Source organism: Etheostoma spectabile, chromosome 4, assembly GCF_008692095.1.
Source record: "Etheostoma spectabile isolate EspeVRDwgs_2016 chromosome 4, UIUC_Espe_1.0, whole genome shotgun sequence".
NCBI lineage: Eukaryota > Metazoa > Chordata > Actinopteri > Perciformes > Percidae > Etheostoma > Etheostoma spectabile.
The window spans coordinates 17,562,729-17,579,132 of NC_045736.1; the positions used below are offsets into that span (position 1 = coordinate 17,562,729).

General features: G+C 39.3%; 1 protein-coding gene across 1 annotated transcript in view; it reads left to right on the plus strand.

The window, feature by feature from the left end:
* The window catches only part of LOC116687621 (voltage-dependent L-type calcium channel subunit alpha-1D-like), a 62,554-nt gene that overhangs the window by 31,529 nt on the left and 14,621 nt on the right, over positions 1-16,404 (plus strand). Inside the window, 20 exon segments of the mRNA XM_032513128.1 lie at positions 3,559-3,646; positions 4,021-4,047; positions 4,532-4,692; positions 5,108-5,333; positions 5,451-5,658; positions 6,812-6,932; positions 7,079-7,166; positions 7,255-7,285; positions 7,382-7,536; positions 7,653-7,782; positions 8,943-9,002; positions 10,411-10,517; positions 11,376-11,463; positions 11,567-11,674; positions 11,817-11,869; positions 11,961-12,107; positions 12,219-12,420; positions 12,760-12,918; positions 13,698-13,808; positions 14,333-14,416. Of these exon segments, the coding sequence (XP_032369019.1) occupies positions 3,559-3,646; positions 4,021-4,047; positions 4,532-4,692; positions 5,108-5,333; positions 5,451-5,658; positions 6,812-6,932; positions 7,079-7,166; positions 7,255-7,285; positions 7,382-7,536; positions 7,653-7,782; positions 8,943-9,002; positions 10,411-10,517; positions 11,376-11,463; positions 11,567-11,674; positions 11,817-11,869; positions 11,961-12,107; positions 12,219-12,420; positions 12,760-12,918; positions 13,698-13,808; positions 14,333-14,416 (2,354 nt within the window).

The following is a 16,404-nucleotide window of genomic DNA, read 5'->3' on the forward strand; positions in this document are numbered from 1 at the left end:
CTGAAGCAGCAAAACAGCCCCAGACCATCACACTACCACCACCATATTTTACTGTTGGTATAATGTTCTTTTTATAAAATGCAGTGTTCCTTCTACGCCAGATATACTTGGACACACACCTTCCAAAGAGTTCCACTTTTGTCTCATCGGTCCACAGAATGTTGTCCCAAAAGTCTTGGGGATCATCAAGATGTGTTGTGGAGAAATTGAGACGAGCTTTGATGTTCTTTTTGCTCAGCAGTGGTTTTCTCCTTGGAACTCTGCCATGCAGGCCATTTTTGCCCAGTCTTTTCCTGATGGTGAAGGCATGAACGCTGACCTTAACTGAGGCAAGTGAGGCCTGCAGTTCTTTGGACGTTGTTGTGGGGTCTTTTGTGACTTCTTGGATGAGTCGTCGCTGCGCTCTTGGGGTAATTTTGGGCGGCCGGCCACTCCTGGGAAGGTTCACCACTGTTCCATGTCTTCGCCATTTGTGGATAATGGCTCTCACTGTGGTTCTCTGGATTCCCAAAGCTTTGGAAATGGCTTTATAACCCTTTCCAGACTGAAAGATCTCAATTACTTTATTTCTCAATTGTTCCTGAATTTCTTTGGGTCTCGGCATGATGTGTAGCTTTTAAGGATCTTCTGGTGGACCTTACTGTGTCAAGCAGCTCCTATTTAAGTGATGCCTTGATTGTGAACAGGTGTGGCAATAATCAGGCCTGGGTGTGGCTAGAGAAATTGAACTCAGGTGTGGACAACCACAGTTATAGTATGTTTAAACAAGGGGGGCAATCACTTTTTCACACAGGGCCATGATGGTTTGGATTTTTTTTCACCTTTAATAATAAACACCTTCATTTACAAATTGCATTTTGTGTTTACTTGTGTTGTCCTTGACTATTGTTTAAATTGGTTTGATGTTCCAAAACACTTAAGTGTGACAAACATGCAAAGGAACAGGAAATGAGGAAGGGGGCAAACACTTTTTCACACCACTGTAGATGCATACCTGCATAACATAGAGGTATCTGTTGACTACTGTTTTGTATGTGAAAGGGGGCTTTAAGCAGAGCTGTACTGATTGTTAATATCTTCACGCTCGATCCATGTCACTGATGGAAGTGGAGCATGCTGTGAGTACCACTAGAGTTTATCTGAGAATGGTAAAAAGGGAAAAAAAAGATCTTACTCGAGCAGTAGAAAAACTCCTAATCCACATCCTCTTTATTTAAGCAGCAGACACGATGCAGCACAGAGAAACTGCAACTGATTCACCTTATAGTTAGTCTTTATTTTTATACACTCTGTCTGCTCATTACGATCTGCCATCATTTCGAATGTACTTTGTCCATTTACTGTCGCCTCCCACCTGTCTTTTCCTCTAGTCATGCCTCATTTATAAAGTTAGATGTTTAGGCTCCTAGTAAAAGCTGTTGGGGTTCTGTGTGACGAGGAGGCAGGTCCATACTGCTTTTCTTCAACATCCATCCTGGCTTTTGGTGTCTGTCGACAATAAATGAGCCCCTGCTAACACGTTAACATGTGAATGCTTTAATTTGCACTGTAACATGTTAGTGAAGGGCCTCATCACCTGCAGGCGCTTCCAGTGACTAACAGCTCTCCGTGTTGTTCTTCTGCCTTCCCCAGTGTCTGCAGCCCCTGTGACTCCTGCTGCTCTTGTCATTGTTGGATATTGATATTTTGAATACTGTTGTTGTCCTGTGGTGCTTGTCTGCTCTGACCCATTTTGATAGCAGCCCATTCTCGCCCCCCATGTCCCTCTGCTGTGCTGTTGTGTCTGAATGCATGGACTTGCATGCATTACACATGAAGGGGTGACTCTGGCTGACCTTACTGAGAAGAAGAAAGGAAGGTTTGGGTGGTTCAGCCAGTCGTCCGACACTCATGGTAAATCCTGTGGTTTCCCTCCAGTGTTCTCTTGCTCTTGTGTATGTGTACCTGAGTGTGTATGGGGTTTATGCTCAAATTAATCTGATACAGAACAACGTTTAAGTAATTAGGTCAAAATCAGATTAGACATGATCTTTCAGGAGTTTAGTTTTTTTACAAAGTAAACTTTATGGCCGTTTCCAAAAACTGTTGTTAAAGGAAGTTGCCTCGGTGAGCTGACCGACAAGACATTTAAACATTCAACACAGCATTATAAGAAAATATCATGTAGAACTGATTCAAATAGAAAAGATAAGCTCAAAATGAATACCTTAGAGTGCAGAAGGAAAGGAAACTTAAATAACCTTAAATATCATAAATAATTGAAAGACAACCATGAACCTCAAATGTCATTTGTTGCTGCTTGCTTGTGTTTCATCTTGTGAGCATAACAACACACACAATAATCATTTAAACTTTACTTCCATCAATCAGTGAAGAATCACTGATTTTCTCAAATACTCAACTGCATTATTGGTGAACACATCAGGACTTAAAACTAGGTGGTAAGCAGCAGCGGCCTTAAAAACCCATTTGGAGCATCCTGAGTGACAGCTGAGGAAGAGTGTGTGTGTGTTTGTGTGTTGATGTGCAGCCTAATGTAATACCTCATCACTTTGTGGTTTACTATTGTTAAACCCGTTGTGTCTGAGCATCACAGCTTTTGTTCTCTCCTTTTTTTCCTCCCTGTTTTGTCTAGGGTTTACTGGTTTTAAATTAAAAAGCCTATATTTTACCTATGAAACAAGTCTTATATGAAATAGAAATCCAACTATGTTTTCTATGATAGCTGGCACGCCCTGATTCCTCTTTCCATGTCCCATTTTAAAAGCAGCGACTCAGTATGAATATATAGGAAACAGGGCTAAACCCAGATCACTACTCCAGCAGTCAGCACTATTTTCAGAGCTAAGAGCTGTCCGACCACTCTGGAATCAAAGCCAACACGTCTACATAAGCTAAGCAGCACACACCATGCTCCCTCATACGAGTTAAAGCACTGAGACGTTTTGCACAGTTAATCATCATCTGTCTGCACAGACAGTCTTTCCGCAGCGCTGGCAGTACTTTGAGTGTAGTATTTCACAGACAGCTTTAAGAGCTCTGTCCACCTCGGCCTGCTCCCCTCTGCTACTTCATTGTCTGTATCAGTCAGCCCTCATACAGCAGCTGTCCACTCGCCTGTCCCATGTCAGCTCTCTTTCAGCACTTGGTAAATGATACTAATAATGACAGTGATGCACAGCCACAGCGCTTAGCTCTTTCCTTTCTATAAGGTTGAAAGTTTTGTAGCTGCAATGTAGCTTTGGAGAAGAAAAAATAGCAATTTTGTCACTTACTTTTTTAAAGTCACCATCAAAATATTGTGATGCACTTAGTTTTTAGAGTGTAACGTTTTTTAATCTTGCTGATTTGTTTGTTCTTTTAGTGTATCTTTTTTCTTCATTCTGAAGAAATGCCTGTCAGAAAAGCCTGATGTGATGTCTCCATTTCATTTCTTTAGACACTTCTTCCATCTGGGATGTACTGCACTCCAGTCTATCTAATGGTGTAGAATATTGTGCCACTGTGAAGCACATATGAGTATTTTTTTGTAAATGTCTGCTTTATTTGCTGCTGCAGCAAGCGTTCCACCCAGCGAAACAGAATCTGTGAACACTGAGAATCAAAACGGGGAGGAGGAGAAGACACCATGCTGCGGACCACTGTGGTGAGAACTTTACACAACAAACCTATTAGAAACAAGATCACAGGTATTACTTTGAATTTCTATACATCAGGTTGCTGTCCCTTCTGGTGCTGCTACAGAGGTTTAAAAACCATCAGTCCCTCACGTTACAGGTTTTCTATCCTCCGTGCTACTCTCTTTACTTTTTGATTCCTAATTTTAAAAAAACAATCAAATGGTTATAGCAACTTACTTGCATGTTTATATTGCCTTTCTACGTTTTAATGCTGCTAACGTTTGCGGTTGGACACTTTAACGTTGTTATCAATGGACCTCTCCATACCACTCCATTGCTTCTATCAAACCTTTGCTACAACCTGCATTTATAAACTTTGACAAATTCTTCTTTCTTTCAGTCAAAAAATTTCAAAGTCAAAGTTCAGGTCAGTATCTTTATGGGTCTGTGTCTCTGCATGGTGCATATAGTACAGCTGTTATCATATGGGTCTGTGCCCAGCATTAAATTATACAAATGTTTATTTGTAAGTGCTTGGCTTTCATTTTACTTTATTTTAATGAGACTTTACTGGGGAGGAACAGCTTTTAGAAAGTCAGCATATACCATAAAATGTTTTTATAGAATAGTCTTACGCAGTATTTTTCAGCTCATTTACTTTACAGTATGACTTGCAAAAAATATATTGATACAGTTCCCCCGGGACTCCTCCCCCTCCACTCCTCTGCATTCTTCTTATTAATAGAAACAAATGTAGAGTTTACCTTAAACTAAGGTGATTTGTTTTAGTGTTTGGACATTGTGATGTATGTGACCAGATTCTGTGTTCTTCTAAATCAATTCATTAGCAAAGTGAGTCACACACACACAAGCGTCATACTTCATACTGACATTGCTCTCTGCTCCTGCAGTCGGCGCTGGCGCCGTTGGAACAGGTTCTGCCGCAGGAAGTGCCGGTTGGCTGTCAAATCGGTGCCTTTCTATTGGTTGGTCATCATCCTGGTGTTCCTCAACACGCTCACCATATCATCAGAGCATTACAACCAGCCAATGTGGCTCACACAAGTACAGGGTATGAACAGCACTACAGTACATATCAAAGTCTTATTTAAAAGAAAGAAAGTAAGAAAGAAAAAAAAATTGATTCAGTTTCTTATTACCTCATTTGTCTATTTTCTTTAGTTAGTGTGATATGTTACGTTTTAATAAAACTAGAATTTGTGGAGAAAACTAACATTTGTGGAGATTTCACCTATTTTCTCAATTATTTAAATAGAAATCTATACAAATAAAATATTAGGGAAGATTTTATATGTTATCCATATTTTATTTATTAAAATGCAATGTTTGTGTGTGCAGCTGTTATATTTGTGCAGCCTAGGTTTTCAATCTCTAAGTGGTTTAACAACATGATGATCTCTCTCTCTCTCTCTCTCTCTTTTGCTCTCTCCATTTATTTTGTTTTTATTTTATATTCTGGGTTACAGATGTGGCCAACAAGGTGCTGCTAGCCCTGTTCACATGTGAAATGTTGGTGAAGATGTACAGTCTCGGGCTACAGGCCTATTTTGTATCACTGTTCAACCGCTTTGACTGCTTTGTGGTGTGTGGAGGAATCACTGAAACCATTCTGGTCGAGCTGGAAGTCATGTCTCCTCTCGGCATCTCTGTGTTCCGCTGCGTCCGCCTGCTGAGGATCTTCAAAGTCACACGGTAAGACTGCTTCCATGCTGTGTGTGTGTGTGTGTGTGTGTGTGTGTGTGTGTGTGTGTGTGTGTGTGTGTGTGTTCAGTTAATCACCTGTCTTTCTTTCTCTCTACTGCTTTATAGTCACTGGCAGTCTTTAAGTAACCTCGTGGCATCTCTGCTCAACTCCATGAAGTCCATTGCTTCCCTGCTGCTGCTGCTCTTCCTCTTCATCATCATCTTCTCGCTGCTGGGCATGCAGGTGTTTGGTGGAAAGTTCAACTTTGACGAGACCCAGACCAAGAGGAGTACATTTGACAACTTTCCCCAAGCCCTTCTCACTGTGTTTCAGGTATTTACTGTTCAGATTATGACAAAACGGTACAACACAGTCACTCCCATCTGAATAGCAGAACATCCATCATTTGCCGATTGGTGCATTTGGGGGAAAATACATTGAACATGCAGATAAAAATGAAAAATGCTGTTGTACAATTGTTTGCACAAACAGATTTAGAATGAATAATGATAAGAGGTTTTACTAACTGTCGAAGGCCAATAAAAGAGAAACAGAGCTAGACCAATAAATCAGTCAGGCTGATATATCACCTGATTATATAGAAATGCCAAGCTAGGTCTGAGGTCATTGAGCTATAGAGACACTATTATACACTATAACTATTATTATTATTACTATACATAGTTTCTCCACCAGAGAGTGCTGAAAAGTATATTTTTCACTATCAAATGCATCACTTACTATATATAATATAAGGCAGAACTTCTTGACACAAAAAATGAAGACAAACTGACACCCAAGGGAGCACGCAGAATAAGTAAACAAGGTGGTGTGGGCATAGCACTGGAATAAAGAAGGAAATACTGATTGGGTAAAAAGACAACGAGGACTGGCAACACAAGGGCTGACAAAGCTAGACACAACACAGGTGTAAAAGGGAAGACATGCTAGGAAAGGCTACAGGGACACATAAGGTACACACAGTGCAAGCACAGAAAACTCAACACAATTAATGAACAAGGAACATGAAAAAGAAAACACAAAAACCTCCAGAGCTTAAACACAGTATATTAAACTAAAAAGTCTACAAGACCACAGAGCAGGACCATGATAGTATCTGTACCAACATTGTTGTTTATGTTAAAAAAAATGCTATCAGCCACTTTATCGTTTATTAGATCTTTTGAACTCTTGAATATTGATAGCAGTATAACAAATCCTTTTTTCGGTTGGTAAGTAAGGGTTAATGCCTGTCGAGGTGTCCAACCGTCTAATGTGCAGCCATATATCAACGTACATATCCATCTGCTGTATCTCTGCCCATGGATAGCAGCTGTAATGGGTTTATTGTGGACTCTTAGCAGGGATTGTGGGATTGTAGCATGTGGGAACAGTGTCGTCAACACAAACAGACCCCAAAAAATTGTTGAGCTTGTCACTACTGTTGATGCATCTCCCACAAAATAAATATAATAATTGATTTTAGATCCTGACCGGAGAAGATTGGAACGCTGTTATGTACGATGGGATCATGGCGTATGGAGGCCCTTCCTCTTCTGGGATGATTGTGTGTTTTTACTTCATCATCCTCTTCATCTGTGGAAACTGTATCCTCTGTCACTGATACAAACACACTTGAAGCTGCTGAAACAGTGAATACATCAGTTGACCTAAATTCATCATTGTATGTGTTTAAAGCAGTGTTAAAGTTCTTTTACAGAGAGAGCTGTCCTTTACTAAACTCTTTGCTCAGATATCCTTTTGAATGTCTTCTTGGCTATCGCTGTGGACAACTTGGCAGATGCAGAGTCTCTCAACACAGACGAAGGAGACAAGAAAGGGTAACAGCTGGATCTCCTACTATGTCTCTCTGTATACGTATGCTCATATGTACTCTAGCATTCATAACAATATCTGTGTTCATTACAGGGACAAAAAGGAGGATGAAAAAGATGACAAGGTATCCTGACTAACTGAATCTAACAGTAACTTATCTTTACAATTTGAGGAGTTATACACACTGGCAAACTTTTCAAACTTTCTACTCGTCTGTTAGGATGAAGAAGAGGAGATTGACGACACTGCAGCAGAGGAGGAAGATCCAGAAGTTCCATCGGGGCCTCGGCCGGTCATCTCTGACCTAATAAAGAAGGAGAAGATCACTCCTATCCCAGAGGGAAGCGCCTTCTTCATCTTTAGCACCACAAACCCGTACGACACACATGTTCAGATAGGCTTCACACACATGGACACACACACACACACACTCACAGTGCATCACATCACACTGATGCTTCTTGCTGTGTTGTATTTCCTTTGTCCTCCAGGTTTCGTGTGTTTTGCCACAAACTCATCAACCACCACATATTCACCAACCTCATCCTGGTGTTCATCATGCTCAGTTCTGTCTCACTCGCTGCTGAGGATCCGATCCGAAACTTCTCAGCTCGCAATATTGTAAGTCTACGACCCTTTAATAGAATTGTTTTTATGGCTTCTAACAGACTGTGTAGCAAAGATAAGTGGGTCAAGTTACATCATGAAAATATAACTTTTCTGAGTGTTAAGTTAGTTCACCATTTTGATATCTGCTTCATAATTTGTTGACCTTACTAGTGGTTTTGCATGTTTTAGCCCATTTGTTATAACTTGCATAGGCTACTTTACTACTGACCATTTTCCAAAGCATTCACCACCTAAGTTTCTACGTTTCTTTCTTTCTTTTGAGGAAACAGTCATGCTTATGTTTTAGTGAAATTGCATTTTTTTTTCCATAACAATACATACAGTGGAATTACCAGTTTCTATTTCGACACATGCTTGAAAATACGGCCTGTTCAAATTTAATGGTGACGTCTGGCCACTCTGCTCAAGCTGGTCTGTTCCAACATTCATGACTCAGGGGTTAAGGTACCTTAACCTTTTAAATCTAAAAGGTTAAATTCACATCATCTTTTTGACAATGCCGTTTGTCGCTTGGAATTGTTTTAACAGCAACACAGCTTGTATTTGCAAGGCGGCTCACACCTCTCAAATGTCAGATTGTCCTTAAATGCATCATAAAGGAGAGCTTTTAAGAAATGTTGCCTGCCTTAACTCATTGAGAACACAATATGTACAAAACAAAAGAAAGCCAGTGATTATTTCATTGTGATTTACTTCATTTCAAGCTAGTGTCAAGTTTTTGAAATACAAAAAAAGAATTAAATGAATTTTGCTATCTTTCTATCTGGAAGGTTTGACTGTATGGTACACTTTGGCTGACAATAATGGTAATATAAACATTTGCAATTTATATTTATAAGCTAAAACAGGCAAAAGCACTGGTATAGTCCTGTAAAGTAAACAGTCAGCCAGGGATCTCTGTGTTTCATTTTCGGCGCAACTGCACTATGATATTGCATAAAAAATGATAGACTAGTAAAATCACCTTGCACTTTATGAACTAGTCAGTGAATAATAAAAGTCATAATGTACTGTGTGATGTTTACTCTATCAAATTCTTTTAAAAAAAGCTTCAAATGTTTCTGTTTATTTTTTATTCATCTTGTTAACATATGATGTATGAAGCTGCACGATGACCTGTCTTTGTTAAACATGTACGTTGCTTTTTGCAGATACTTGGTTACTTTGACTATGCTTTCACGGCTATCTTTACTGTTGAGATCGTATTGAAGGTAAATGCCATGTGTCCCCTGTCCGTGCTGTGACTAACCATACCCCAATAACACTCCAAACATCTCGTTGCCTTCCAGGTCCTAGGCTATGCAGATTATGTCTTCACTAGTATGTTTACATTTGAGATCATATTGAAGGTAACCCCTTAAATGACAACGAGAGCCTTGCTGCATTTTCTCCTTGTGTGTCACCTGCCACTCAGTACAACCTGGCTTGTTTGTTTCCTTTCTCTTATTTACTTTTTTCTTCACGGCACCTCTTTTAAAAAGCAAATATTGGAGCTGTTACTATGCACACACTTACACAAACACAAGATTTCTTCAAATTATACTAATCAAAGAACTAATGTTGGGGGAAGGAAACATCACATCCACATTACATTACATACTCACATAGGTGTCACGTCATTCGGGCAGTCATCGCTGAAATGATTTTGATGATGCAGATATTTAAAACATGATGCAACCCTTTGTGCAATGCAACACATTTTATTGAGCTGTTCAGACATTGTTAAGGCATTGGCTGAAGTTGAGTTCGAGGTAATCTTCAGGGAGGTGTTCGAAGTCAACTCCAGTCGAAGCGGACTTCATGCCTCTCGTACTGACTGCTCTTCAGTTTACCCATAAAAGAGGGGGCAAAACCAACCATGTTCCTGCAGAGCATGGTTCAGTCTGCTTTCCCTGACTGAGTGCATAGAAATGTGGAGTTGTGTCTGCACCCATTTGGGCAAAAACCTTTCAAGTCCACCAATGGTTTACTTCAAATTGCTCCTAGTTAGCGCTCCTGTCTCTCTGCAAGGCTCCACATTTACATGCATTTGGAAAATTAATCCTTTTATTATTTGAAGCAGAGTTATTTTGGCTGTTTTTTCTTCTCTGCCTGCTGAAATCTGAAGTTTTAATTGGCAGCTGCTTCCCCTTATTTTGAACTGTTAAAGAACATAATGGAATGTGCTTTAAGATGACGGTCCACATGAATGTGACAGTAAGGCCATTTCTACTTTCCAATCACTATAACTAAAGCTCTTGCAGGTAGTATACTGACTTCATGGCAACAAAATGCATGTTTTATTGCCTCATCCCATAGTAGATTGTGAAATGAATGACTTACTACTACATTCATGTAGTTAAGGGCTGTGGGGGTGGCGGCGGTAGAACTAGCCTCCTGTTTCACTGCTCTGAGCTCGCCACCCTGAATCAGAGTGATCTAAAAGAGTGTGGAGACGTGTGCAAGGTGGAGATTGATGTATGTGAGCATATGTTTTTTCTATTTAACATGTTCACACTGGACAGTATGTGTGTCTGCGTCTTCTGCAGTGTATGTGTAGGTGACTAATGTGCTTTGGATGATATATGTGTTTTTTTTCTTGTTCATTTATTCCTCTAACTTCCTCTGTCGTCTCCTCAGATGACAACATATGGAGCCTTTCTACATAAAGGGGCATTCTGTAGGAATTACTTCAACCTCCTGGACCTGTTGGTGGTGGGAGTTTCCCTTGTCTCTTTTGGCATTCAGTGAGTATAAACAAACACAGACACAATTAACCCTTTTTGACCAAATTGAGTTCAAATACACTACCAGTCCAAAGTTTGGGGTCACTTAGAAATTACCATTGCACTCCATTTTAGACAGAATACCAGTTCAGATCAGTTGCATTGTTTTTTTCAACCAGGGCAGCAGAATTCAGATAACATTATGTGCTTACATAATTGCAAAAGGGTTCTCCAATGTTTTCTCAGTTAGTTTTTTTAAATGATATCAGATTAGTAAACATAATGTGCCTTTGGAACATTGGATGAATGGTTGCTGATAATGGGCAATGTAGATCAGCTGGTATTCTGTCTATAATGGAGTGATATCGAAATTTGTAAGTGACCCCAAACCTTTGACCGGTAGTGTAGTTACTATAAATAAAATTGAATTGAATTGAATGGTTCTCTCTCTCATTCATTCCACTCATTTACAAACTCTCTATTTTTTATTTTTAGATTAGTCAGTAAAGCGACAACATGACTTTAATTGTTTTCAGTAAACATAACAAGAAATGTCCCACTCTTGTCCTTGTTTTGATTCTACTGTTACCCAGTGCTTTCTTATTTTAATAAAGCTGTAAAAACATAGCAGCCACACGTTTTATGTTTGAATATTGAGCAACACTCAGCCCTGCAGACTCTACTTCAGTAGCCCCAGGGTCATCATTAGTACAATTTATTTGGCAACAGGAGCAAAAAAGGAGCTGAAAAATAAGTAAAGTCCCTGAGTTCCTGAAATGGTTCAAGGGCTTCTGGAAAAGTTTCTGCTGTGAAACTTGATCTTGTTATTCTGGAATATCTTAAACTGACTGTACACCCATTTGATTTTTTTTCCGTCAGGTCCTCGGCCATCTCTGTGGTGAAGATTCTTAGGGTCCTGCGTGTTCTTCGACCGCTTCGTGCAATCAACCGGGCCAAAGGCCTAAAGGTGAGGCCTCATCTCAAAGTCATCCTGCAGATTGTTAACACCAATAACCTCAATCAGTATAGATACCACAATCTGTAAACATGTTTATGTCTCTGTCTTACAGCACGTGGTGCAGTGTGTGTTTGTGGCCATCAGAACTATCGGTAACATCATGATTGTCACTACTCTGCTCCAGTTCATGTTCGCCTGTATAGGTGTGCAGCTATTTAAGGTCAGCAGCACTGAGGTTGAAAAGAAGTCTGTATTACACATGAAGTAAAAGATTGAAGTATAGTATAATACATATTTACGTATTATACTATACTCTACATATATATAATAGTTTAAAAAATATGCATAATTTTACTCCACAGGGAAAATTCTATCGCTGCACGGATGAAGCCAAGTCCAGCTCAGATGAGTGCAAGTTAGTTTTACTTTTCTTCACAGTTAATTACCTGTAATTATCATCCTAGTTTCTGTACTAAACTTCCACGCAACATGCCATTTTCTCCTAGGGGCACCTACATCCTGTATAAGGAAGGAGATGTGAACCAGCCAACTATCCACAAACGACTGTGGCACAACAGCGACTTCAACTTTGATAACGTCCTCATGGCTATGATGGCTCTGTTCACCGTGTCCACTTTTGAAGGCTGGCCTTCGTAAGATTCTAACTTTTTAATCTCATTGTTAAAGCTTTGACTTAGTATTATCAACGATGTGTATTTAAAGAAACTGGATCACCTGTTCTCTCTGTTCTCTTCTCTTCTCAGTTTACTGTACAAGGCAATCGACTCCAACAGGGAAAACCTCGGTCCCATTTACAACTACCGCGTGGAGATTTCCATCTTCTTCATCATCTACATCATCATCATTGCTTTCTTCATGATGAACATCTTTGTAGGTTTTGTGATCGTCACATTTCAGGAACAAGGAGAGAAAGAGTACAAAAACTGTGAACTCGACAAGAACCAGGTCAGAGTCAGCAGGTTCACGCAATGTGGTTGTGTGGAAGCAGCGTGTTTGTTTGTGTTTGGTCAAAAGCTAAAGAAAAGTTAAGGAGAATTTAAAATATCCTGATTTTTCATTCCACAAAAAGCTAATAGTCTCTTGAATTTGTGGTAATGTGTAAAGAAAAAGCTGAGGTATGATTTTCATAGCACTAGTTATTTTAGCTTACAAATATCCCAGTTGGCAGATTTGATTAATTATCACCATTACATTCTTAACATCATATAAATAGTGGACTGAAATCCATGTATTACGTGTGTCAGTGACTGAGCATTAAAACCAACTTTGTATATCTCTGCGCAGCGTCAGTGTGTGGAGTACGCTCTTAAGGCACGTCCGCTGAGGAGGTACATCCCTAAGAACCCGTACCAGTACAAGTTCTGGTATGTGGTGAACTCCACTGGCTTTGAGTACATCATGTTTGTGCTCATTATGCTCAACACGCTCTGCCTGGCTGTACAGGTAAGACGTTGCACTAGATTTACACCGCTGAAACCAACCAGTTCTGTGACAAAAACCTTTTTTTAAATCTGTTACTTGATTGTTAATGTTTATTTAGTTTGAAAGCAGAGGTTAAGAAAAGGTTTGTTGTTGGTGGCCATTTCTGAATGTGTGGTTATTTTGGGTGATATAGTCAATATAAAACTGTGTTAATCTGCTGTCAAATTGACATTATAAGATATTAAACACTGGTCTTAGTGCAATGATGTTCCAAAAAATATTTTCATCAGGACAGATAGGCTACATAAATGTTATTTTGTCATCAGTATCTTAACTGCTAGCTTTCTTTCTGCCTGCCTAACTGCAACACTTTCTTTAGCAGTGCAGTTTTTCTTCCATGTACTGTGTACAATTTAAAATGTTTGATTTTGGCCCCCTCTTGTGGTATTATTAACAAAGACACTGGGGTAGACATCAATGCAAGCAAGTAGATACAGCAAAGTATATATGATTAATTTTCACACAAATTATTTCATTTCATTTCATTTTTTTTCATGTTCTTCCAACATAAAACTTAACCTTTAAAATAATTTGAAGGATCTGTAATCACATAAATAAAACACACTTAGTGGCTTTTATATGTACTATTTTGCATTCTTATCGTACAGTCTTTTTTTTTGTTTAGTATCTTTCCGACCAGAGTCTTTGTTTTGTCTAAAATAAATTAAGTGCATGTCAAAATAATAGCAGTTCCCTTTTCTTCAATTTTCTTCAACCGTCTCTACATCTCTTTTCTGCAGCACTACGGACAGTCAGCGCTCTTCAACTATGTAATGGACATTCTTAATATGGTCTTCACTGCTGTGTTTACTGTGGAAATGGTTCTCAAACTCATCGCTTTCAAACCCAGGGTGAGTTGGCCCGCAAACATCTTCATTGACAACCACTATCATCAAACTTTTGGCAAGAGAAAAAATAAGCGTATTTCCTAAAATGTTGAACTTTTGCTTAAATGTTTAAAGAATGGAGCAGTGTACAAGCAGTGACTGGGTTTTTTTCATTTCCCAAACATGTTCCCTGTCTGGCCAACAGCTCTGTGTTGCAAAAAAGGACAGGATGCTAGTAAGAGACACAGTGTGGGGTGCAGTGCTGACTTTCTTTTTCAATAAAATCGCACAAACTGGTTGTCAAGTTCTTGGCAGCAGTGTTTCTGCATGTAGTATTAGTATCTGATTTAGTACTCTGCTGCTCAACCATAAGCTGTAGAAATCAAGACACTATAATCATTCGCCACTCAGCTAAAGAAGCCAACAAGGGTTCCTGTGTGTTTTATATTACCAGAATAAGTGTATATACATATCAGTATAGAGTAAAGACTTTTTGTTTGTGCTGATCTCACATCCAACTTGCCCACCACTCGCTCCACCTCACTCAGGGCTATTTTGGGGATGCCTGGAATGTGTTCGACGCCCTGGTTGTGATGGGCAGCATAGTAGACATTGTTCTCAGTGAGATTGATGTAAGTAAAGCTCAGCTACAGCGTGCCCCGCCGCTCTCTGTCATCTCTCTGTTCGGGCAACCTCGGCCCACACTGCAGGTTTACATGGCAGGACTCTGATTTCTGGCTTTTTATCTGATCAATCTTAATACTTTATCTTATTTTTTCTCTCTTTTTGTCCTCCCCTGACCCTGCCATTTCATCAAATTCACTCTTCTGATCATGTCCGGTTCTGTTACCCTTTCCTTCTCTTCTGGTCTTTCTCTTTCTTTCCCATCTTTACCCTTACATGTAACGCCATGCATTAACAGCACTATTTCGCTGATGCTTGGAACACATTTGATGCCTTAATTGTTGTTGGTAGCGTCGTCGATATTGCTATCACTGAAGTTAATGTAAGTACTACTCTCGTCTGCCTTCCCAGTTGAACTGAAGCCTTATAGGAAAGCCACATGGCAATTGCCAGAATTAATCTCAACCTCTAGTGCAGTGGATCCCAACGTTTTTGTCTTGAAGACCCTGAAAATGAAACATCGCCCTCTTGACAAGAGTTGAGAGCAGATCAATCAATGAGTGGGCTTTTCTTCATTAGCGTGTATAGTTGTAGCCTCCACTTTAGAATATTATCTGCTAAATTAAGAGCTCCCATATATATCATGCTAAACCATTGCATTGTTATATGTTGAAAGGTTTAATAGTTGTCAAGGTGCCATTGGCTTATTCTGTAAAGCTTCAGTTTGACCTTCATTTATGACCTGTTATTAGTGCTACATCTACAGTACAATGAGTTATTGAAAGTCTGTCTCGTTGGAATTTTGCCTATGCTAAATGCTCTATTGTCAGTGTGTTGCAGAACTCTTTGTTGCAGGAATCATAACAAAATGTGTGATGAACGTGTTGATTATAAACCCCTTGGACACAGCATGGAAAACACGGGTCAAAAACAGGAGTCTATCACATTTCTTTGTGAACTGAGGCCTGTATTTGGTTCAGAGCAGAGTGATTTATGATGTGGTTGTCTAATTCTTACTCTTGTTCGTTTTGTTTCCATAGAAACTTGTAGAGGCAAGTATGGATATGAACAAAAATGTTGTGTGTGTGTGTGTATGTGACCTAATGTTTACAACAACTTTATCTGCGTGACCCCTTAACAGTGGATTAAAAACAAGATTGGTGATGGAATGTTTTTAACATTCAATGTTAGTAATTTAGAGTAGAATCGATTTAATTTTATTTGACAGCCTATTTCAGTACTCATCAAAGTCAGTCGCTTTGACAATTAATGTCAAGGCTCCATAGAATAGTGGATGACTACTTCTCTATATTAACCAACTACAAAAATTCTCTTCTCTTTATGGCTCTTCCCAAAATCCTTAAAACAAAGTCTAAATGTCTGTGATCCACTTTGTTGTGCTTTGAGATTAACTGTTATATAAATGGTAAAGATTTGTAGTCCAAGATACAAACAAAAAAGGAATAGTTATGGTGATGATGGTGCTTGTTAAAGGGGCAGTGTAGCCACTCACTGCTGCACCACTCCTTCCCCATCCTGAGTGCTCTCACATCTGAGCTGCAGTGCTGTTTTTCTGGAGTTATGGTTCATTTTTTCTGTGTTTTCTCAGTTTGTGTTCCTAAATGTGTGTCTGCATGAGTGTAAAAACAAGCACTAACTTTATTTAAAACATACAGTGGTGGTGGTGTGTGCAGGTTATTATTGTTATGCATGTGTGTTTTACATACATGTTTATACAGTTCTTTAAGGTGTGCTGTATGTATGATCATATGTGTGTTGTTAATGTTGGGGACATAATGTTGATTTCACAAGGACTTTTAAAGTTGTTCTTGTGAGGCACCTTGCATCCATCATTCACATTTATTTTGTTTGCATTGCATGTTGTTGTTGCTGTTTGGGTCATACAGCAAACCAACTAGATCAGATATTAAACTCAACATTTGTAGCTGATCTACAATGGGTTTGCATCTTGATTTGATTTTTGCTACTTGCTTGC